Here is a 20,735-nt window from a genome sequence, read left to right on the forward strand (position 1 = left end):
TTTACCATCTTTGTTTCACTTCACATGCAATATATTTTTCTTAATCTCATTTTGGCATGGGCATTAGGTAGAAGGTCCCTGCGCCCACCAGCTGGGAGCTGCTGCTAGCCAACTCCTGCAACCTGTTGGATGTGCACAGGTTGGCAGGGCAGCTTGGAAAGGCTCAACATCAACAAAAATTACTCTTCTTGTGATTCATTTGCTTTTCCAGCCTTGGTTTTGAGGGTGGTGGAGATGTCAGCCTTCCTTGGAAATGTCATTAATGACTGCAAAGTCCATCATATAGTCCTGTGCAGCAGGTAGCATCATCTAGACAGTTCATTTACAAAAATCTGTCTTCAGTTGTGCCAGTCTTTTTAGGCTGGGTATGTGACTGTAATATCAACTTTATTTTTTATAGTTGAATTTTATCTTTTTTCCTACGGTTCTGTAAAGAATCACAAATGAAAGCATTGTTATTGGTTCTAAGGTCCAGTGCCACACGTTTCCGATGGAGTCAGTGCTACTACACAGCCCAAGACGAATGGGCCTTAGACAACATCTACATCGGACAGCAGTGTCCCAACATGTGCAGCGGACACGGCTGGTGCGACCACGGCGTTTGCAGGTATAAAGCATTTGCCAGTTCCTCTTAACCAATGGTCTTCTAATACTTCGGGTATCCTATTATTTTGCATACTTTTTTTTTTTCTGTTGTTCTTATTTTTAGGTTAAACATTAAAAAATAAAAGGGGGATTAGACCATTCAAGCAACATTAGCAGCTGGTTGCGCCAACCTCTCTGTCAAGAATCCATACCCTTGGCAGGTCCAGGCACTGAAAGAGCTTTCAGTGACACGGCTGCCCTGCTGCAGGTGTCCTTGTGGGCCCTCCAGCCCTTTGCACAAGGACCCCAGGGACCGGCTCAGTGCTGGAGCTGTTTCACTGGGTCAGAGGGACACCAGGGATCAGCTCAGCACTGCTTGGCAACCGCTGTCAGACCAGGTGCAATACCAAGGGCACAGACTACTGCCTGCTAGCTTCAAACATTCTGGACCCCACAGGGGTTTTTTTATAAATAAGATATAACTTTTTTCCATTATCAGTTATTCTAGTTTGTTTCCAGGATCAAAAATTCCAATCCCAGAATGATTTGTAATTTCACATCTAATTTTAAAAGGTCAGTGTCAAATAAAGTCTTTAAAAGCTTGTCACATTTACGCTTCCTTCCAGGTGTGACTCAGGGTTTCGGGGTACTGAATGTCAGCCTGAAAATCCCCTTCCTTCGACCATCATGTCTGATTTTGAGAACCCAGACAGCCTGAAGACAGAGTGGCAGGAAATTATTGGGGGAGAGATCGTCAAGCCTGAAGAAGGCTGTGGGGTCATCTCATCTGGCTCCTCACTCTACTTCAGCAAGGTACTAATGAGGGATGGGAGACTGAGAAAGGCACGTACTGTGGGTTTGAACGGAGCATGATGTGGTTGTATGGCAATGAAAAGAAAGGTGGCAGAAAGCTGCACACAATACAAGAAGTGCATTAAACAGCACAGCTGTGCTCTGCAGGTAAAGAACAAAGCAATCAAAAGAGATAGGAAAAGACACATGCATTATGTACTCAAGAAAAAACAGATGTAATGGAAGGAACTAAATTGCCAGTGTGCTGGGAAGTATGTACATTCATACTGTCTTAATTGTGCATTTTCTGTTTCAAGACTCAATTCTTTATCAGTATCCAGCAGCTCCCATTTGTTTGTTCTGTACTGTTCTGGGTGAGGGATGGAGAAAGGTTGGCTTTCCAGGGGACAAGCAGTGTAATCTGAGGTCACAGGACCAAAACTAGTGAAAAAACAAACCCTCCAGACTTTTAGAAAGTGGTTAGCCTGTAGGAGGATACTCTTTTGTATAACTTGGATGCTTTACAGACAAAAATAATAGAGCAGGAAAGAGATATAGGGAATTCTGCTAATTAATAGCAATTATAACTAAAATAAAAAGAGGTCTTTATCACCAGATGTAAGATTATGGGTTGTAATCACAGATTTATTTTTTATTGTTGCTCCTCGGGTCTAGTACTGGGTTTTGGTTTGTTCATAATTGAAAGGAAGAGTATAAATGCAGCTATGTGCTTCTCTTTTAAAGGTTTGATCAAACTGCCACTGCTGTCATGAGAGCCAGATTAGTCCCAGAAGAATAACCCAATATGCAACGCTGTATAATTGTGTGTTGTTTACCTCATTACAAAAATCTAACCCATCAAATAATTTTCAGCACTCCTACATAGTCTCACATCCAGCTCCCCTGGAAATGCAGCTCTGCACTGGAAATTTCATAATAGACCAATCAGTATAACTAGCTAATTGTGATAATTGGATTTTTTAATATAATTGTCTTCTCTGTTAGATGTTTTCCTTCTGGCTCAGTTCCTTATGCCAAGTTTCTCAAAAGTAGTTTCTAAATTAGAATTAACCTGCTATGATCTTTCTTCTGATTTCTGCTAAGGAGGAGTGAAAAACTCATTTAGAAATTCTTGGCTTCTTTCTATTGATCTCTAAGGGTTAGGTTATCATTCATTTCTTGAGTAGTAGCAATCTGTGTGCCGTCAACAGAAGGTGGTTTATTTAATTTCTGGTTAGATCTTTTTCAAGGCATCTAGTGGCCATGCTGGTGGATAATAAAAAAATATTTTTATAGTTGCCTAACAGTTCTGTATTGTTTTGGGAGCTCATATTCACAGGCTCTATTTCTTTTCATTTGCTGAAATAGCCACTTTTTATTTGAATGTCTAATGTTTACTGCCATAATCAATTACTGGTACCAGAATTAATGTTGGCTTTGTTCTGCTGACCCTCTACCTTCTGTTTTACAACAATTGTAGGTGTGTTTGCAATACAGAGCTCTTTCAATTAGCCCCTGCAATTCCTCTGAGGTTTTATGTCACTTGTGCCCTTTCTCAATTAACCTGGTTCTGTGGTTAACTCTTTGGCAGGCAGAGCTGCTGTGGGGTGTAGATATGAAAACCCACCTAGAATAGATTTACAGCTAGAGCTTGACCCACTGCAGGTCAGTACGTTGGATGCCCTCAGCCAGCTGGGACACACCTGCCCATGGGGAAGCAAGGGTTTTTGCATCTTTATTATCCATCATCAGTTTGATTTGATGTTGATAATTTCAAATTCCCATGGGTCTCCAAGTGAAGCTGTGAAAGCAAACTACCAAGAGATTATCAGTGTCACCTTGGCCAATATTAGCCATGTGAAGCTGCACCAGGAAGCTCAGGGCTGCACCCAAGACTGAGCCCATATCACTCTCATGGCACCATCCAGGAGGGCTTTGCTCAGCTGGGGATAAACCACCAAATAAACAAAAACAGCAAGCATAATTGAAGACCAAATCAGTATGACTGTATTCTAAATGAGCTTTTTGAGGGTCAAAGGATTCTTCACAGGTTTTAGTTGTCATCAGTGGTGCAGGCTAACCAAGTTTCAAAAACACAAGCATTCAGCTTCCAGGTATTAGTCTAGCAGTGTGATGTGGCCTATTTGGTAAAGTCTACAAATGAGCTATGGACCCAGGCTGTAACACCAGCAAAGTGAAATATTCTGAGAAAAAAAGCAATAGACATTTATCTGTGTGAGTTTACCCTGACCTGGATAGAAAGAGGAAAGAGATGATGAGCGGCATGGGATTTAAATTCATCTATCATCTTATTAAAAAACACAGATGATATTTTAAATCTCAGCTCATAAATCTTATTACTTATGTCCAGCTAGATCACCTCACTTGCTTATCTCAAATTTGTCTGGAAATTTGTCAGAAGGATTGTCAATGTACAAGTGAGACAGAGGAAAGCATAAATATTACTTAAAACAGGCATCATTATATAATTTAGGCCAGGTTTTCCTGTTTGATACTTTTTTATGTTTGGAGATGGACAGGAACCCATGACTTTTTAGGGAATTAGAAATAGTAGGCGTGTTGCCAGTTCTGCTCCATTTTGGGGGCTGGTGCCAGGTTGCAGCTACTTTTAATGAATGCAGAAATATGATCCCTGCATCCTCCCTCCAGCTACACATATTTGCCCTACCTGTAAAAGCTTGTGGCAGCACAATGCTCTGCTGGGGCAGGGTTGTGTCAGGTGTGGGGCAACTCGGTGGGGACATTGCTGTCACCCTGTGTCCTGCCTCACCATGGGCAGCTTCATATCACATATCTGCATCTTCTAGGCTTGTTGATATACAAGCCCACAACCTCAGCCCTCAAGCACCAGGGCACAAGAGTAAGAGGAGAATGGGATAATTCCAATCACAATAAAAGGTTCTTAAACCTTAAAGCTTTTTTTAGCTGAATATGCTTTGTCTTCCTTTGCCAACATGCACAAAGTGAGCATTTTGACCACAGCGTAGATGTCCAAGAGCTGTTTCCTGCTAGAGCTCAAAAACATCCTTGGAAAAGCTGTTCACTAAATTTTATGATGCTATTTTTTCTTTCAGCTATGCTTAGGTAAACCTGAAACCAAATCCACAAGTTTTAGTTGAGAGACTTCTTATTTACCACACTTACTAGGAAAAGAGCATAGTTTTGTGTAGGAACAAAACCTACTCAGGTGAGGCATAAAGAGAAAATGCCACTCCCTTGTTCTTGTGTAGGAGATGGGCTTCAAAAAGCAGGTATTATAGGGGCTATAATTTCAGATGATCAGGTAACCCTATACAGTGCAAGATTTGACTGGGGAAATGAGACTTCAGAAATGTCCTTTTACTGATTTATGCTTTATCAATAAAGAGCTGAATACTTAAAAATTTAGTCCCGGTTGGTTCAGGATAGGCACTTAGTTTGGCACCAGGTTTGAAGGCACTTGGGACCTTGAAGGCATGAGGTGAAATAGTTGTGTGGAAATTGTGTTGTGAAGTCGCATTTTGTGTTGAAATCTAGAAACAAAACTCTTGTGAGATCCCACCAGGGTGATTAAGACATAAAGGATGATCAAGCAGATTCGTTGTCTGAAAGACAAAAAAATGTCATGTTAACACAATGTCCTCTGTGTTGTGCAATTTTCTATGAAATATTCACCTGTATTGAACTTTAAATATGTCTATTCATAGTGAAGGTGTCATATTTAATATTATTATTGCCCCTTTGTTTTTTGTATTGTAGGCTGGAAAAAGACAGTTGGTAAGCTGGGATTTGGACACAACCTGGGTGGATTTTGTCCAGTTTTACATCCAGATAGGAGGAGATAGTTCTTCATGCAATAAACCAGACAGCAGAGAAGAAGGTGTGCTGCTGCAGTACAGCAATAACGGCGGTATCAACTGGCAGCTACTAGCAGAAATGTATTTCTCTGACTTCAGCAAACCCAGGTATAATTTTGATCTAAATTAAATCCATACTGCATCAGCTCTTTAAAAAAACATTATTTCTCAATTTATGAAAACATGAATAATATTTTCAAGTTATAATGCTTAAAAGCCATCATTATATGGAAACTTTTCCAGGTTGCCACAGAAACTCCTGTCACTAGGAAGGAAAAATCTAATGAAGGTGGGCCTTAAAAAAACTGAAGTAAAATATAAAGTTTCTAATCACTCACGTCCCATGTGAAACATGACTAAAATGCTAATATCTGCAAAACATTAGCAAGCATATACCGAACTTGCCCAAAAGAGGTGTAAAAATCTGTTATTTCCTCTGACTGCTTTCAGATCTAATGAACATGTATTAATGTCACATACAACAAAAACTCCTTTAAAGAAATATTTAAGGAGGAGAAGAAATCATGTTCAGCATTTCAAATTTGCTGTAAGATAGCTTGTCAGTGAAAATTTAAATTGCATTTGTCTGCATAGGTATTAATATGATTTCTATTACCTGTAGTTCATGTCTTTCAGTATGTAAATAACTTTATCTTCCCATCTTGACATTTTGCATTGCAATGAACAATGTTTTCAGAAGGGCTTCTGTAACTCAGCAAACTGTCCTTTTCTAAATTTGATCTAGGCACTTAGAAGTATAAAACCATTGAGAATGGAATAGAATAGAATAGAATAGAATAGAATAGAATAGAATAGAATAGAATAGAATAGAATAGAATAGAATAGAATAGAATAGAATAGAATAGAATAGAATAGAATAGAATAGAATAGAATAGTTGGAAGGGACCTACAATGGATCATCTAGTCCGACTGCCTGACCACTTCATGGCTGACAAAAAGTTAAAGCGCATTGTTAAGGGCATTGTCCAAATGCCTCTTAAACACTGACAGACTTGGGGCATTGACCACCTCTCTAGGAAGGCTGTTCCAGTGTTTGACCACCCTGTCGATAAAGAATGTCCAGTCTAAACCTCTCTTGGTGCAGCCTTGAACCATTCCCACATGTCCTCTCACTGGATACCAGGGAGAAGAGCTCATCACCTCCCTCTCCAACTTCCCCCTCAGGAAGCTGTAGAGAGCAATGAGGTTGCCCCTCAGCCTCCTTTTCTCCAAACTAGACAAGCCCAAAGTCCTTAGCCGCTCCTCACAGATCATTCCTCCCAGCCCTTTCACCAACTTTGTTGCCCTCTTCTGAATGCATTCAGGGACCTCACATCCTTCTTAAATTGTGGGGCCCAGAACTGCACACAGTACTCCAAGTGAGGTTGCACCAATGCTGACTACAGCAGGATAATCACCTCTTTTGACCAGCTGGTTATGGTGTGTTTGATGCACCCCAGGATGCGGTTTGCCCTCTTGGCTGCCAGGGCACACTGCTGACTTATATTGAGCCTGCTGCCGAACAGCACCCCCAGACCCCTTTCTGCAGGGCTGCTCTCCAGTCACTCCTCTCTCAATTTATACCTGTGCCTGGCATTGCTCCATCTTAGGTGCAGAATTCAGCATTTTGACTTAATTTCATCCCATTAATCATATCCCAATGCTCCAATCAATCTAGATCTCTCTGCAAGGCCTCTTGTCAACAGCACCACCCAGTTAGGTATCATCAACAAACTTGCTAATGGTGCATTCAACTCTGGCATCCAGATCATTGATAAATATATTGAATAGGACTGGCTCTAGAATTGAACCCTGAGGAACATCACTGGTGAATGGTTGCCAGCCAGATGAAGCCCCTTTCACCACAACCCTTTGAGCTCTGCTCTTCAGCCAATTCTTCACCCAGTACACTGTGAACCCGCTCATCCCACAGTTGGACAACTTGTCCATAAGGATGCTGTGAGGGACAGTATCAAAAGCCTTACCAAAATCCAGAAAAACTACATCCACCTCCTTCCCTTCTTCCACTAGGCGGGTGGTTTAGCCTCTACTACAGGACACATCCAACAAAGAAGCTACATACTGAAACCTTCATCACTGGACTATCCAATACATTATTTTTAGACAAAACATTTGCCCCTCAAGTAACCAAGCGATGGTCCTTACTGAATATAGCTATGCATATTTATTTTTCTACTGCTTCAAATGGGGTCCAGATCTTATTTTCCAATTCCTTATTTTACAACACAGAAATCTAGGAAACCTCTGGAAAAGAAGGTTCCCTGTATCTCTGAACATTTTTTCCACCTCTCTCTGCCTAACCAGCAAGTGAAGCAGGGTCTGTGCTACAAAATAATGTGGTATAAAGAAAGAGTACTGAAAAGAATATATGTATAAATGCATATACATAAGCTGTCTGAAATAGCACTAAACAAGTAACTAATTATTGTACTTTTTTAACATAAGTATGATTAGGTTTGAAACTTTAACTTTTATTTAACATAATTTTTGTAAAGTATTTCCTAAGTTGAACATAAAGTAAACTATCTGCAAAGACCTAAAGTTCTTTTATGAAACTCCATATAGGAGGGATGAAATATTTTTATCCACAGCAGAAAACTCTGCTACATAATCTATTGCATTGTAATAGAAGGATGCTTTTGTCTACAAATAGTCTCAACCGGCAGAAGAGAATGAGAAATTAATTTTGCCAGCAAAATTTCACTATTACTTGCTGGCACCAGAACATTAAGACTTACTGAACATGGATCAGCTGAACAGTTTAATTCAAAGCTGAAGAGTTCAAATCAATTCATTATTGTGCTAGGCAATATAGTAATAGAGAGTAAAAAATAGCCCTTGTCTTAAAGAGGTCACGTTCTCCACAGACAAGAAGGACAAAGCAGGCTTCTTGATATGCAATGTCTAAATAGGTATCCAGATATGTAGAAGATTTCTGATGACTTCTACATATAAAATACTGACTTTCCTGCCTCTTTTCCCTGTTCAGTGTCATTTCTCCCATTTCTTTACAAACTGTGTTCCCTAAAGTTCTGCTGAATTTATGTTCTTCAGGTTTGTCTATCTGGAGCTGCCAGCTGCAGCCAAGACGCCTTGCACCAGGTTTCGCTGGTGGCAGCCTGTGTTTTCAGGGGAAGGGTATGATCAGTGGGCCATTGATGACATCATCATTTTGTCAGAGAAGCAGAAGCACATCATTCCCGTTGTTAATCCCACTTTACCACAGGTAATAAGCAAGAGCAGGCTGTGGGAATCCCCACAAAACAGGAACCATCCTCTCTGTTAGTAGACTTTTCTTTGAATATAATGTTGTTTGAAAATACTGTGTGTATTTAAGGAAACAGCTGTAGTATTTGCAGCTGTGACTCTCTGTGTGGGAGTAACCTGAGTTTTATCGCAAAACCATCAGGCTCCTAATTTTTTTGACAGAGGATGTAATTATGTATCTCCTCAAAAAGTCAAGGGAGAAATTTTGGATATTGCAATATTTTGAAAATGACAGAAAATACAAATTGCAAAATTTGAAAGTGGACCATTTGGGGAATTATTCTGAAGTCACACTGCAAGGTGATAGTACTTGTTGTTGCTTTCCTTTTCATTTCTTACAGAACTTTTATGAAAAGCCAGCATTTGATTACCCTATGAACCAGCTGAGTGTATGGTTAATGTTGGCCAATGAAGGGATGACCAAAAATGAAAGTTTCTGCTCTGCCACCCCTTCTGCCATGCTCTTTGGTAAATCAGATGGCGACCGGTTTGCAGTGACTCGAGATTTAACTCTGAAGCCTGGATACGTCCTCCAGTTCAAGGTATTCCTTAAACATAAATCCCTGCAGAATATTGGTAAAACTGCCCTTAGTCAACACTTGCAAGATGTCATTGGGGCTACAGTTCAAAACAAGGTGATAAATTATGCCATTGCATAAAAAGATGTGAAGAGCACAACTATGAATTCATACAGCATAAATTGTCATGCTGCTTTCTAAAAGGATAGCCAAAACCTCGGTGCAGGGGAGCTTTTTTACCCCTCTGGAGAAGTTTTAAATCTTGTTGTTCTTCAAGACATTTCAGAAGTGGGTTGAAGTGACAGTCATATTCAAGCTGGTCCTAGGAAATGCTACTGCATTGTTAAGGGAAAAGGATTTATCACATCTGAGGCTCCATGACTACAAAAGCACCAGTGTGGTTTGTGTACATTTTTTATATTTTAAACTATTTAAGGACTTACAAGCTGCTCTGTACTCCAGCATGGGTTTTTCATATAATTTACTTTTATTGTGTCAATGAATATAGGCTCCAATTAGCACTCTGTTCTTTAAAGGGCTTACAAAAATTTCAGTGGTCTGACAATACATCAGAATATGGGCTCCAAAGAAAGAGTATTTGCTTTGACAAGCTCTTGTTTCTGAACCCTAATCAAAATTTTATTGAGTTTATAATGAAATCCCATTGGTGAATTCTGGAGGTTGGTTGCAATGCAATTTTAATGAGCTCACCACAAATACATGGTCCTTACATAATTGGTGGATACAGACACTGAATAATTTACAAGTGGAATTATTAAAGATATCAGATGTTTACAGGCAGCTTTTCAAATATAATTCCCACAGTTCCATAAATAGGAAAGTTAGTTAGAAATAATGAGATTTGTAAAATAATCTCATTTCATCTAAAAGTTATGCTAATGAAATGCTATACAAACTGAGGGATTGCAGTACAATTTCTGAGCTTGTAGTTTTATACTTTAAACTGTCTAAAACCCAAAAACATTTCAATATATAAATACCATTTAGGCTGGAAAAGATGCTATTTGCTTCCTCACCACTTTCCTCTACTTTAGTGACTAAGTCTCCATTCTGTAGGTTTGATGACCAACATCATTTCAAAAATGGCTTAGTCTAAAAAAGCAATACTTAAAACTATTTCATACACCTTCCAATGCTGAAACACTTGGCAATGTAACATAAATATATCAAGCATAAACAACATGTATCAGAGAAGAGCGAGTCCTTCTTTATAAAGTCTATTATTTAAGGCCTGAATTTATACTCCTGTCTTTTTTGGAAAGCTTTTAAACTGGCCTGCACATAAAATGTGTTAGTCCTATTTGCATGCTTTAATTTTAAACATATGGTTAAATGCTTTCCTGAGTTTGTGAAATTTCCATTGCAAATAGCTGCCTGGAATAATTTTACATTGACAAACTCAGAGACAATAATTTGTCAAAATTATTTCATTTTTCATGAATGATTTTGTTTTACATTTTACATTCTACAGCTTCAGTAAAATCTCTGCAATAAAATAATGAAAACTAATATTTTTCTAATAGCTTGAAAAATGAAACTGAAAACTTCAAATCAGCAATTGACTTTTGTCTTGGTTACGTTCTCATTGCACATTTTAATATGCACTTTTCTGTTTCATCCAATTTTCCTCTATTCTGGGAGCCCAAACTGCAGCGCCAACTCACACACATCTGTCCTGTGAGGACAATGACTAGACTGTGGTCAGGTTTTTCAGCCCCGGACAAGGGGACCTGGGAGCCAGGCTGATCCTCTGGGCTCATTGGGTGGACTGCAGATGGGATGGGTCCTAGAGGATACAGCTCTTCCCACTCCTCCTGGGCATGTAGGTGCCTGCACAGATTTTATTGTTTGTGGCCTGCTATGCACCAGGACCTTTGAAAAATTCTTTGCATATTTCATTGTGCTGATCTCAGCAACCTTAATGAAGGGATAGTGGGAATTTTTACTGAGAAATGTCATATACACGTAGGAAACATTCTCCAAGCATAGGTCACTGCTTGCCAGCAGGGTTCAAAGCAAGTGTTCAGAATGCTAAACCTCCCAAACCAAAAAGTCAAAGGTGGTTTGCAGTCAATAAATACCAATAACAGTGCAGGTTTCTTCAGCTTGTAGCTGATGCTCTGCTTTTTTTGCAGCTGAACATTGGTTGCACCAACCAGTACAGCAGCTCTGCTCCCGTTCTGCTTCAGTACTCGCATGATGCTGGGCTCTTCTGGTCACTCGTGAAGGAGGGCTGCTACCCTGCATCTCCAGGCACTAAAGGATGTGAGGGAAGCTCCCGGGAGCTGAGTGAGCCAACCGTGTATCACACAGGAGACTTTGAGGACTGGACAAGAATTACTATTGTTATCCCCAGGTCACTTGCAGCCAGGTACTGTACATTGTAAAACAGTGATGCCAGTGGTACCTGTGAATTAGCTGCCTCTTCTTTGATGCTACCTTAGGACAAAGTTGCAAGCTGTGAATAAAAGTGGTGTTAAAAATCAGCAGATCTGGGAAAAATATACTGTGCTCTCCAAAACAGGAAGAAGCTTTCCATTTTAAAGGTGTCAGAATGGTATATAAAATTAAATTACAAAGCAACAAGGAACCTAGAACATTTTAATTTGACATCAATCTCTTCATCATGGTGCTGTCTGTCTTTATGCATATCAGTTAAGTCAGAGGCACCAGCAAGAGAGTGATAAGTCACTTGAATCAACTAAGCCATTTGAGCAGGATTACTTTTATAGTTACCACTGAGCAAAGAAACCCTAGAAGGATATTTGAGCTGCTGCATAATGTGCTGTGTCATTGAAAGCAGCTGGGACAGCTGAAGCCAAAGGAGATAGGACTGATAGGTGTGCTCATCTGCGAGCACGACCTCAGCATCACGTTAATACAGATGCAGAAACATCAGACAGTGGAAGACACAAATAACCCTTGAAATCAGGAGGCTTTTCACAGTCTTCCTTGGGTTTGGCTGAAGTTTATCACTCCCTTTGCTTGCTGTCTAACCCTATCAGTAAACCTCCCCGGTCTGATTTGCTGCCTGCACTGCCAGTGCAGCCGGCAGCCAGTCCTGAGCCCTGGCCATGCCCTGGCTGCCTCCAGTCTCTTCCCCCAGACAGCTGCTCTAGTGCTGCCCCTGGGTTTCAGCCCCATTCTCCTGCTGTGGGCTCCTCATCCTCAAGCCCTGGCACAGATTTTGAGTATGTGGCATATTGTGTAGCAGGGAGCTGGTGCCTTTGCCTCAAGGAGTTGCAATAGCAGCATGTACCGTAACAAGTTTGTCTTTTCTTCAGTAATTAGGCAATAAAAGCAGGTGCCAAATTGCACAGATCTGACACCAGCTGATTTGATTTACCCAAAACAAGCAGTGCAGAATCAATAGCAGCAATCTGTTTGGCATTATGTTCAGTAATGTGATCAGGAATAAGAAGTTCATGCTAACACATTAAAAATGTAAGTATTGTGCGTACAATGAGGGTCTCGGTATGTCGAAAACTGAACTCGTTGTGGGTCATTTTGGAAATCATGATTCATGGGTTATTCAGAGAGCATCCCATTTTATCAGTTGGTACAGAGCACTAGCACAATGATCACCTACCTACCAAATCCCAGTGAATAGTAGAAAAAAAGCAATAGGTTTATTATATTTTAAGCAGAGTAGCAAGGAGGATCTTAGTTAATCCATTGGATTGGTAATGAGATTTTAAATCTGTTCCCCTCTCTGGAACTCCTATAAAATGATTTAGCTAAAAGTTAAAGAGTGAAAATTAATAACCAAAATATGTTTTCTTCAACAAATTTCCCACGCAGGGGGTCAGTTGGAGTAACTTAGTGTAGGCTCACTGAAGTTCCTGGAACAGTTTCAGTTACACAAGTTAAGGATTAGATCACTGTTTTCCAGGAATTTCATGTTGTCATCCAAGAATAGAAACTTAGTAATTCTGTCCACATGTCCTGTAGGACATGTTATTTGCTATTATTTGTAGGAAGTGGATGATTTTTCTTGCATCCAATTTACTTGAAGGTTTTGTACTCAAAATTATACAATCCCATAACAAACTCTGCATCACTGCCATTACTGAGTTCCTTTCATAAATACTGTGAGAAATGGAGTTCTGGGATTTCAATACATAATTAGCAGTTCAGGTTGAACTGAGTAGTGAAAGGCACCTTCAGAGTCACGTCTAATCATTCACTCTTGTTGATAAAACCATGTATCTGTACTTTGCATCACAGTGCAATGGATACAGGACAGAGAAATAGAGGAAGTCAAAATACATCCAAAAAATCTGGAAAAAAATATCCTTTAGTGAAGTTGCACAAAATGTAGGATGTCAGAAATATTTTGCAGGCAGCCATTTGCATCTTATTTGCAAGTGGCTAACTTAGGAAAAGCTCCTTTTAATCTTGAACAAGGAGCAGTGGATATTGAAGCTGGGAATAGTCATGTCCTTCATCGCTGTTTCTCTACAGTAAGACTCGATTCCGCTGGATCCAGGAGAGCAGCTCCCACAAGAGTGTGCCTCCTTTCGGCTTAGATGGTGTTTACATTTCTGAGCCTTGCCCCAACTACTGCAACGGTCATGGGGACTGTGTCTCAGGGGTCTGCTTCTGTGACCTGGGCTACACAGGTAAGACAATCCTTTTTACATGGGATTACAGTAAGCATTGTCTGAGTTAAAGCTGTAAATCCAGCATCTTGTTTTTCCTCTCTGATATTCTGGAAAAATATATGATGACATAAATTTCATGGGTTGCCAGCAAGAATCTTTTCATTTTGTTAAATAAAATTCAACACAGGCAAAACAGAGCAGCTGAAGTCAGGGGACACCGGTGATGTTTCTAGAAACTACAATCTTTGAACATCATGATCTGTATGAATGGAAAGGGACTAGTGATGAAAGGGAAAACAAAATAAAAGATTATAAACTAAAAACTCTGCTTAAAAGCCTTTGGATGATCTTCAAAAATATTGCTGCTGGTTTTGAGTCCCATGGCCATCAGATGGCATGGGACCAGGAGGGAACATATGTTCTGACAGGCCCTTCTGTGGAAAATTCTGCTCACTTGTGGTTTCAGGAGCTTTTATGCTGAAATACAAAAAAAACCCTCAACAAACCCAATGAAAAAAAATCAGTGATTGACACAAGCAGTCGCATGCTGCACTCTTTTCAACCCTCTATACCAACAAAGCAATAAACTAACATCTTTTGTTCAATTTGTTTAAAATTAAATAAAAGGATAATATTTTTCTGTTTACTTAAAATGTCTTATCAACATAAAGCATAGCTGGTTTTCACCTAGTGAAATAAGCCATCTTAGAGTTTAGAGGAAGAGGGCTTATTCTGCCTATGAATATTAGTAAAGCGGTTTTAAAAAGGTACAATCCTGTCATCAGGGTATTTTAGAAAAGCCCAGTACTTTCTCATATGTGGATGCAACAGAACTGTCTGACAATGTACTGTATCTGACCTTTACTCTGTTCAGCACAGTTTCACCAAAGCATCTCCCATATTTATTTTTTTTCTTGAAGCATCACATGGAACCTGTGTGTCTAATGTGCCTAACCACAGTGAGATGTTCGACAGGTTTGAGAGGAAGCTAAGCCCTCTCTGGTACAAGATAACAGGAGGTCAGGTTGGGACAGGCTGTGGTGTGCTCAGCGATGGAAAATCTCTGTACTTCAGTGGACCTGGCAAAAGGGAGGCGAGGACTGTTCCCCTGGACACCACAAATATCAGGTCAATCCTCAGTGCTGCTTCTCATAATTGTCTGTGTATTCATGTTGCCTCTTCTATGCTATTACAAGTGTAGATGTGAGAAGGTGGGAAATAATTTTCTGGTAATCTCAACCTGTACAAGAAATCTTAAAGGCAGAGAAATTACTTTTTCATTCATTCTGGTATACTATTTCCTCTCCTTGAGAGACAATACTTATGTTAGAAACAGTGGAATAGCAGCATAAAAAAATATGAACTCTATCCTTTTGAGAAGATGGTTTGCATTGTATTCTAGACAGACAAGCAGAAGATGTGGTCTTGAGACTGCACAAAACCTAAGACTCTGCCCACAGCTGGGCAGAAAAACTCCCTTTCCCCTGACTGCGTTGAACTGCAGGCATAGTGGTGGCATAGCAATGAGTTGTTGTTTACTTCTTGCCAGATGTTGTGAATTAGTCCACTTGTCAGAAGTGTAAAAAAACAGGATGTGATTTGTTTCTGTGTAGCCAAGAGGCTAACAAGCCTTCACCTCTATCCCTGCTACCATGAATCCTGCTCTGCTGGTAGTAATTTTCCTTTTTTTTTCACATTTTCTAATTGATTAATGTAATTAGGGTAAACAAAGTGCTGTTAATTCTGACCGTTATTTAGCCTGGAGTTTGCTGCTGCCTTGTCCAGTCTCATAAGGGATCACACACCTGAAACCTTGCCCGCCCTACAATGATATCGTTAGTTTAATAGAATATATTTTTCCTGACAAATACTGCTCCAAGAGTAAGTAATTCCATGATCTGTTGCATTATTTAAATTGTGGGATCACTCAAGATTGGCCACAAGTTACTGCTACCACTCTCCAGCTCAGGCAAGTGGTGTTCCTTGGGGCAGTATGGGTGCTGCAGGTTTGGGGACATCCTTAGCTGCTCCCTGGCGTCGAGCAGCTCAGCACCAGCTGCCTTTCCTCTGTCCCCTGTGCATCTGACAAATATGTGAATTATTTATATAATTATGTAAATTACTTAATAATTAAATCAATTAATTGTTTGACAAATATGCTTTGGACAAGTACCTGTTTGCACTGGAACTCTGGGAAGATCTGAGCACTTCTGTTCCACTGTCTTTTTAAATCTCATGTTATTAATCCTGTGAAGCATAATATTGAAAGTAGCCATGTTATCAAGAAGTCTATATTCAAACAGTATTTTTGAGTTAGTCCTACTTTCCTGGAGAAATCTTTTTATAAAAGAAAAGGATTTTCTTTAGCTTCAAGATTACTTTGAAACCACTTTTAATGCCAGATATTCATATTTATAGCTTTCCATTTTTATAGAGTTTGAACCATTTTAAAAGCCAGAGGAAGTTTTAAAATACTGAGCAATGGTCTTTCTTGACTTTTTAAATCTATCATTACTTCTGTTTTGCACTAGAACATGGTCATCTGGTGTCTTAAAACTGCCCCAAGAACGTAAGTGGCCAGAGGGACACCTGATAAGAGCAACTAAGATCCCTCTTCTGAGCTTGTGCACACCATGTGAGCTGCTCGCCTGCTGCAGCTGATCATTTTGTCAAAATAAATCAGCTTTTTTTTTTTTTTTTGTAAGCATCACAGTGAGCAGTTTAACTTTCTTGAACAATTCAAGCTTGAAGCACATCCCTAGGATGTTTGCTAGACAGAACAAACACATTGGTCATCTCAAACACAAATGGGACTAACATCAATTTTTTGGTTTCTACAGCCACATGTGTGCTCAAGGGTAGTATCCACCTCATGCCACTTGACCAGAACATGGGCTTCTTGGACTACAGCAATTACCCCAGGTTGCTTTTATGTTCAGAGGAGATAATAGCTGCTTCAAAAGAGCAATGCAACTCATCCTAAAATAGGGTCTATCACAGGCCACTGCTTTGTTGTCTGGAAGCATGGGGTTTTTTTCATTAATTATAAGGCAATCTGGGTCGGCCATATAAAACTTAGACATTCAGCTTCAGACATCTTGCTTAGAACAGGTGCATCCCACTTTGTTCGATACCATCTGTAACATTAACTGGGTCTTTTTTTACTAGAAACAAAGGCAGACTAAGTTTGTGAAAGTGTGAGGGGTTAACTGAAAGACCTATACCATAAAAAGAAAATAATTCCTCAGCCTAGAAATTTTTTTTCTGTTATCAGAGCTAAAATTAATGTCACTTGAAAGAGGAGATTAGAGGGAAGCACTTTTTTCCCATTTTGGTATTACTTTTTGCATTCAGTAATGCCTTGCATAGAATTTGGTTATCTTATTAGGGGTCATCTTAGCCCCTGCACAGTTATCTTTTATTTTTGCATGGGCTTTTTGGGTGGGGGGGTTGGTGACTGGGTAAACAGCAGGAAAATATGCCTTGAAAGACATACCATTAGATATGTGGATTGAGGGTTGTGAATAGGAAGGCTGAAGCTCCTGCAGTAGATTTTTAAGCTTCTTATTTTTCAGGTTAATAGTGTTTTCTCAGACCTTTTAAGATCTTGTTTCATTAAAACAGGCATGGAGGAGCAAAAAATTGAAAAATATTGCAAGATATTAAAGTTTTACTTTCATTCTGAATTCCTGCAGACCTACCTATGCATATTCCCTATCATCTTGCTTCAGTTACAGCTTTTTGAATGTAAAGTGTAAATTTTATGTAAGGAATGCAAAGAATTTTCATTCTTTTTTGTAAGAAGTACAAAGACCCTTTTTCCCTTCTGTTCTCTTCCCAGAGGAGCAGGGTCCATGGGGGCTCAGTGTTCCTGGTTCACTCTGCTCCAAAGGGCTTGAGATTTGCCAGTCTGAGGTGCATGGTGCTGCTCAGGGAAGCAGCCCAACAGGGCACCACCAAACTCAGGTGTCATGCTAAGGGCATTTAAAACTAAAGCTCACTCCCTGAAGCCAATGATTGTAAACAAGCACTCGATGTTTAGCATATACATTGTGTTATCATAATCTTAGCTTTGTTTGTCCCATTGTCTCCTTATTCTTTACATGATTGACTACACCTTTTTCACAGACATTATGAGAATGTCCATAGCACTAAGAGAGCTGTAGCCATCAAAATTCATTTCACCCAGACCATTTTTTGCCCTACACTTCAGAAACCCCCTGGAGTCTCTCCATCCCTTCCCTTTTGCATGGCCCAATGTACCAAAGACACAATTTCACCAGCAGTATATCCATCCTCCAGACTGACAATACGATACCTGGATGCATTTTGGTTACTGATGAGCTACTGCCTCCCATTTTGATGGCCTGTCCCTTATGACACTCTTCACTATCTGTTCAGTGAGAGCGTTTGCACAAAGTGCATACCTGGCAGCTAGATAAAAACCATGGAATTATTTTTTTTCCAAGTGGTGACATCTGGCTTGTTAGCTGACTTGGCTTCCATCTGCATTACCAACTCTGTTGCTAATGACTGTGTAACCATCCCAGAGAGCTGTTCTGGGTCAAACACTTACAGATCAGATGGGCTGATTCACCCGGCTTCAGAAAAAGGGGGTTTTGTCTTTTGTTTTTGCTTTTTACCCATCTTTACATTTGGCAAGCATAAAAGAGAATTTCATCATAAGACTGTAAATCTTTTCACCTCTGACACCACTGTCTAGTGTTTTATTGCCTGAATACTGTCTCAGACAACAGCACTGCAGCAAACAATAGGACCTACCTGGCTGAACAGTGTAGTACTGTGAGCCTGTCTGTTCTTGAGCTATCTATGGGGTTATATTACGAATGAGACTGATGAGTGTATTCTGGCTTGTCCTAGTCCCTATGGATATACAAAACATCTCAGATAGGAGATAACAATTTCGATAACAGACCTGTAGTGTGGTTGGGTTTAGAATCAGAAGAGGATCATGACATTGTATATGTAGCAGTGGGTGAGGGAAATTCGAGTCCTATCTGCATCATACTGGTTCTGGCCATAGTCCTGTGGCTCGTCTGTGATTTTACTGATGTCACTACAAATTAGGACCAAATCCCCTAAAGCAAAAAGAGTTATCCTTGTGAGGAATTTTTTGAGTGACAAATCAAGCCTCGTGTCTTCACACAGAGACACAAATTTACCTCAAAATTAGCATTTAAAATAAAGAAGTTATCTACAAGCAGTAGAATTAATGAAGCCTGGTTTCCCTTAGATTTGTGTTCTTTTTTTCCCCAAACCCCTATTTGGTAATAACCTCATCTCACTTTGTGTGCTCCATGAGGATACTCCCAGTACAAGGTCCAAGCAGTTGCTTCCTAAAAACATCACATCACCAAGTACTTCAATAGTCATAACACAACAGGCAGACATCATCCTAAGTCAAAAACTGGCTAGGAAACAAGGAGAATGGCATCACCAACTTTCAGCATGCAAAAGCTCATCGTGGGCATGAGTCCAGGTTCCCTGCTCTAGTCAAGCATTGTTTTGGGTGTGCAATGCAGACAACCTGTGAGGAAGGCAAGGATGTGGTGGCAATGGCATTCTCAGTCATCTCACAGATCTTTACATTAGTTATGACCAGGTAAGACTCAGATGAATGTTGGAAAAATGCAGTGAAATTTGGTGAGTGAGCAGCAGTACATTAATTGACATGGATTTCTGTTATATAGCACAACAGTGTGCATCTAAAAGGAAATGTAAACTACTCTGACACCACAGAGTCACAACTGAAAATATCAGTTAGCAGGGATACCAGGGCATCACTGCAGGTTGGGAAAAAAAAGTAACGTTTTGGAGTACAAGGATGGGATAGTTATTAATTCAAATATAGCTAAATAGGGATGTTCCAGGCTAATACAAAGTTCTGTCAATAAAACCAGCAACACTGTCTCAAAGGCATGTTGTGGCTTTAGAAGGGTTGCAGAAAATGGTTATGGGAAAAATTGAGGGCATCGAAAAACTTCCATGCAGAGAGACAGATGAAAAAGTTGCCATGATTTACAGCAGGAACAAATAAGAGAACATAGGGAAGTGATAAAAGCACTGACTATAGGGAAGGTTACAAGAAAGGCAGATTGGGAACATTTTTTTCCCCTTCTCATGACATGAGGACAAGAGGATATTCAGTGAAATCAAAATATATAGGTTCAAAATCAAAGGGTCTACTTCAAAAAATATCCCATGAATGCTCTTCACTGAAAATTGTTTACATCAAGAATTTAAGGACCAAAAAAGGGATTGGTGATTTATTAAAAATCTAATATTGTATTTTAAAGCTTAAACTACTTTCCAGTTACAAGAGGTCAAGGTAAGATCTGATGTAAGGAGTAGATCTGCCTGCTTTGGAGATCTTGCATCTTTGTGTGAAAGAAGGAACTGCTAAATTCTGCTACTCAGTCCAACAATACACTTACTAGGAACAGCCTCAATAAACCACATTACCTTCTTCTGTCTTGGGTCCTCCAATGCTTACTATGGCCATGCATGATTTCACTGGGAACATTACCTGATCAATAAGCCCAGAACAATGACCTAACTGAAAATGACATATTAGTTAAGAGAGGAGAGTTATCCTGACTGATCTTGTGCTATCAGAACATAATTACACGTCTCTTCTACCCTGATTTTTTTAACAGGCTAGTTCAATTTTATGTACAAATTGGAAGCAAGGCTGTTGGTAACTCCTGCAACAGACCAAGAGCCAGGAATGAAGGTAAAACACCTTTGCTTTATAATAAGCTTTTTGTATTTTGGGTCTTCTATAGTGTTTTTGCCTTTTATTGCCTTTAAAAATCAAAAAGATTGTTTTATTTTTAACATAAATCAATTACCTCTTTAGTTTTCCTAAATGGTGCATACAACTATTTACTTTTGTTCCACACTTATATTTACACATATTTCCATCAAACTTAATGGTGATCTATGAGTAGGAGTAACTGTTGGTACTGTGATGGTTTAAGAAAGACAACATTTACAAGATGAGGTGTAATAGCTTTTACTAAACTACTTGACAGTGTTGGAAAACAGGT

General features: G+C 39.7%; 1 protein-coding gene across 2 annotated transcripts in view; it reads left to right on the plus strand.

Annotated features, from left to right (window-relative positions):
- Positions 1 to 20,735, plus strand: part of RELN (reelin) — a 296,224-nt gene that overhangs the window by 215,254 nt on the left and 60,235 nt on the right. For both annotated transcript variants that reach the window (XM_074827840.1, XM_074827841.1), the window contains exons 23-31: positions 470 to 607; positions 1,212 to 1,398; positions 5,137 to 5,342; positions 8,310 to 8,481; positions 8,864 to 9,064; positions 11,197 to 11,432; positions 13,526 to 13,683; positions 14,586 to 14,793; positions 20,343 to 20,419. In XM_074827840.1, the coding sequence (XP_074683941.1) occupies positions 470 to 607; positions 1,212 to 1,398; positions 5,137 to 5,342; positions 8,310 to 8,481; positions 8,864 to 9,064; positions 11,197 to 11,432; positions 13,526 to 13,683; positions 14,586 to 14,793; positions 20,343 to 20,419 (1,583 nt within the window). The remainder of the gene's footprint in view (positions 1 to 469; positions 608 to 1,211; positions 1,399 to 5,136; positions 5,343 to 8,309; positions 8,482 to 8,863; positions 9,065 to 11,196; positions 11,433 to 13,525; positions 13,684 to 14,585; positions 14,794 to 20,342; positions 20,420 to 20,735) is intronic.

This window comes from Strix aluco, chromosome 5, assembly GCF_031877795.1.
Source record: "Strix aluco isolate bStrAlu1 chromosome 5, bStrAlu1.hap1, whole genome shotgun sequence".
Lineage (NCBI taxonomy): Eukaryota > Metazoa > Chordata > Aves > Strigiformes > Strigidae > Strix > Strix aluco.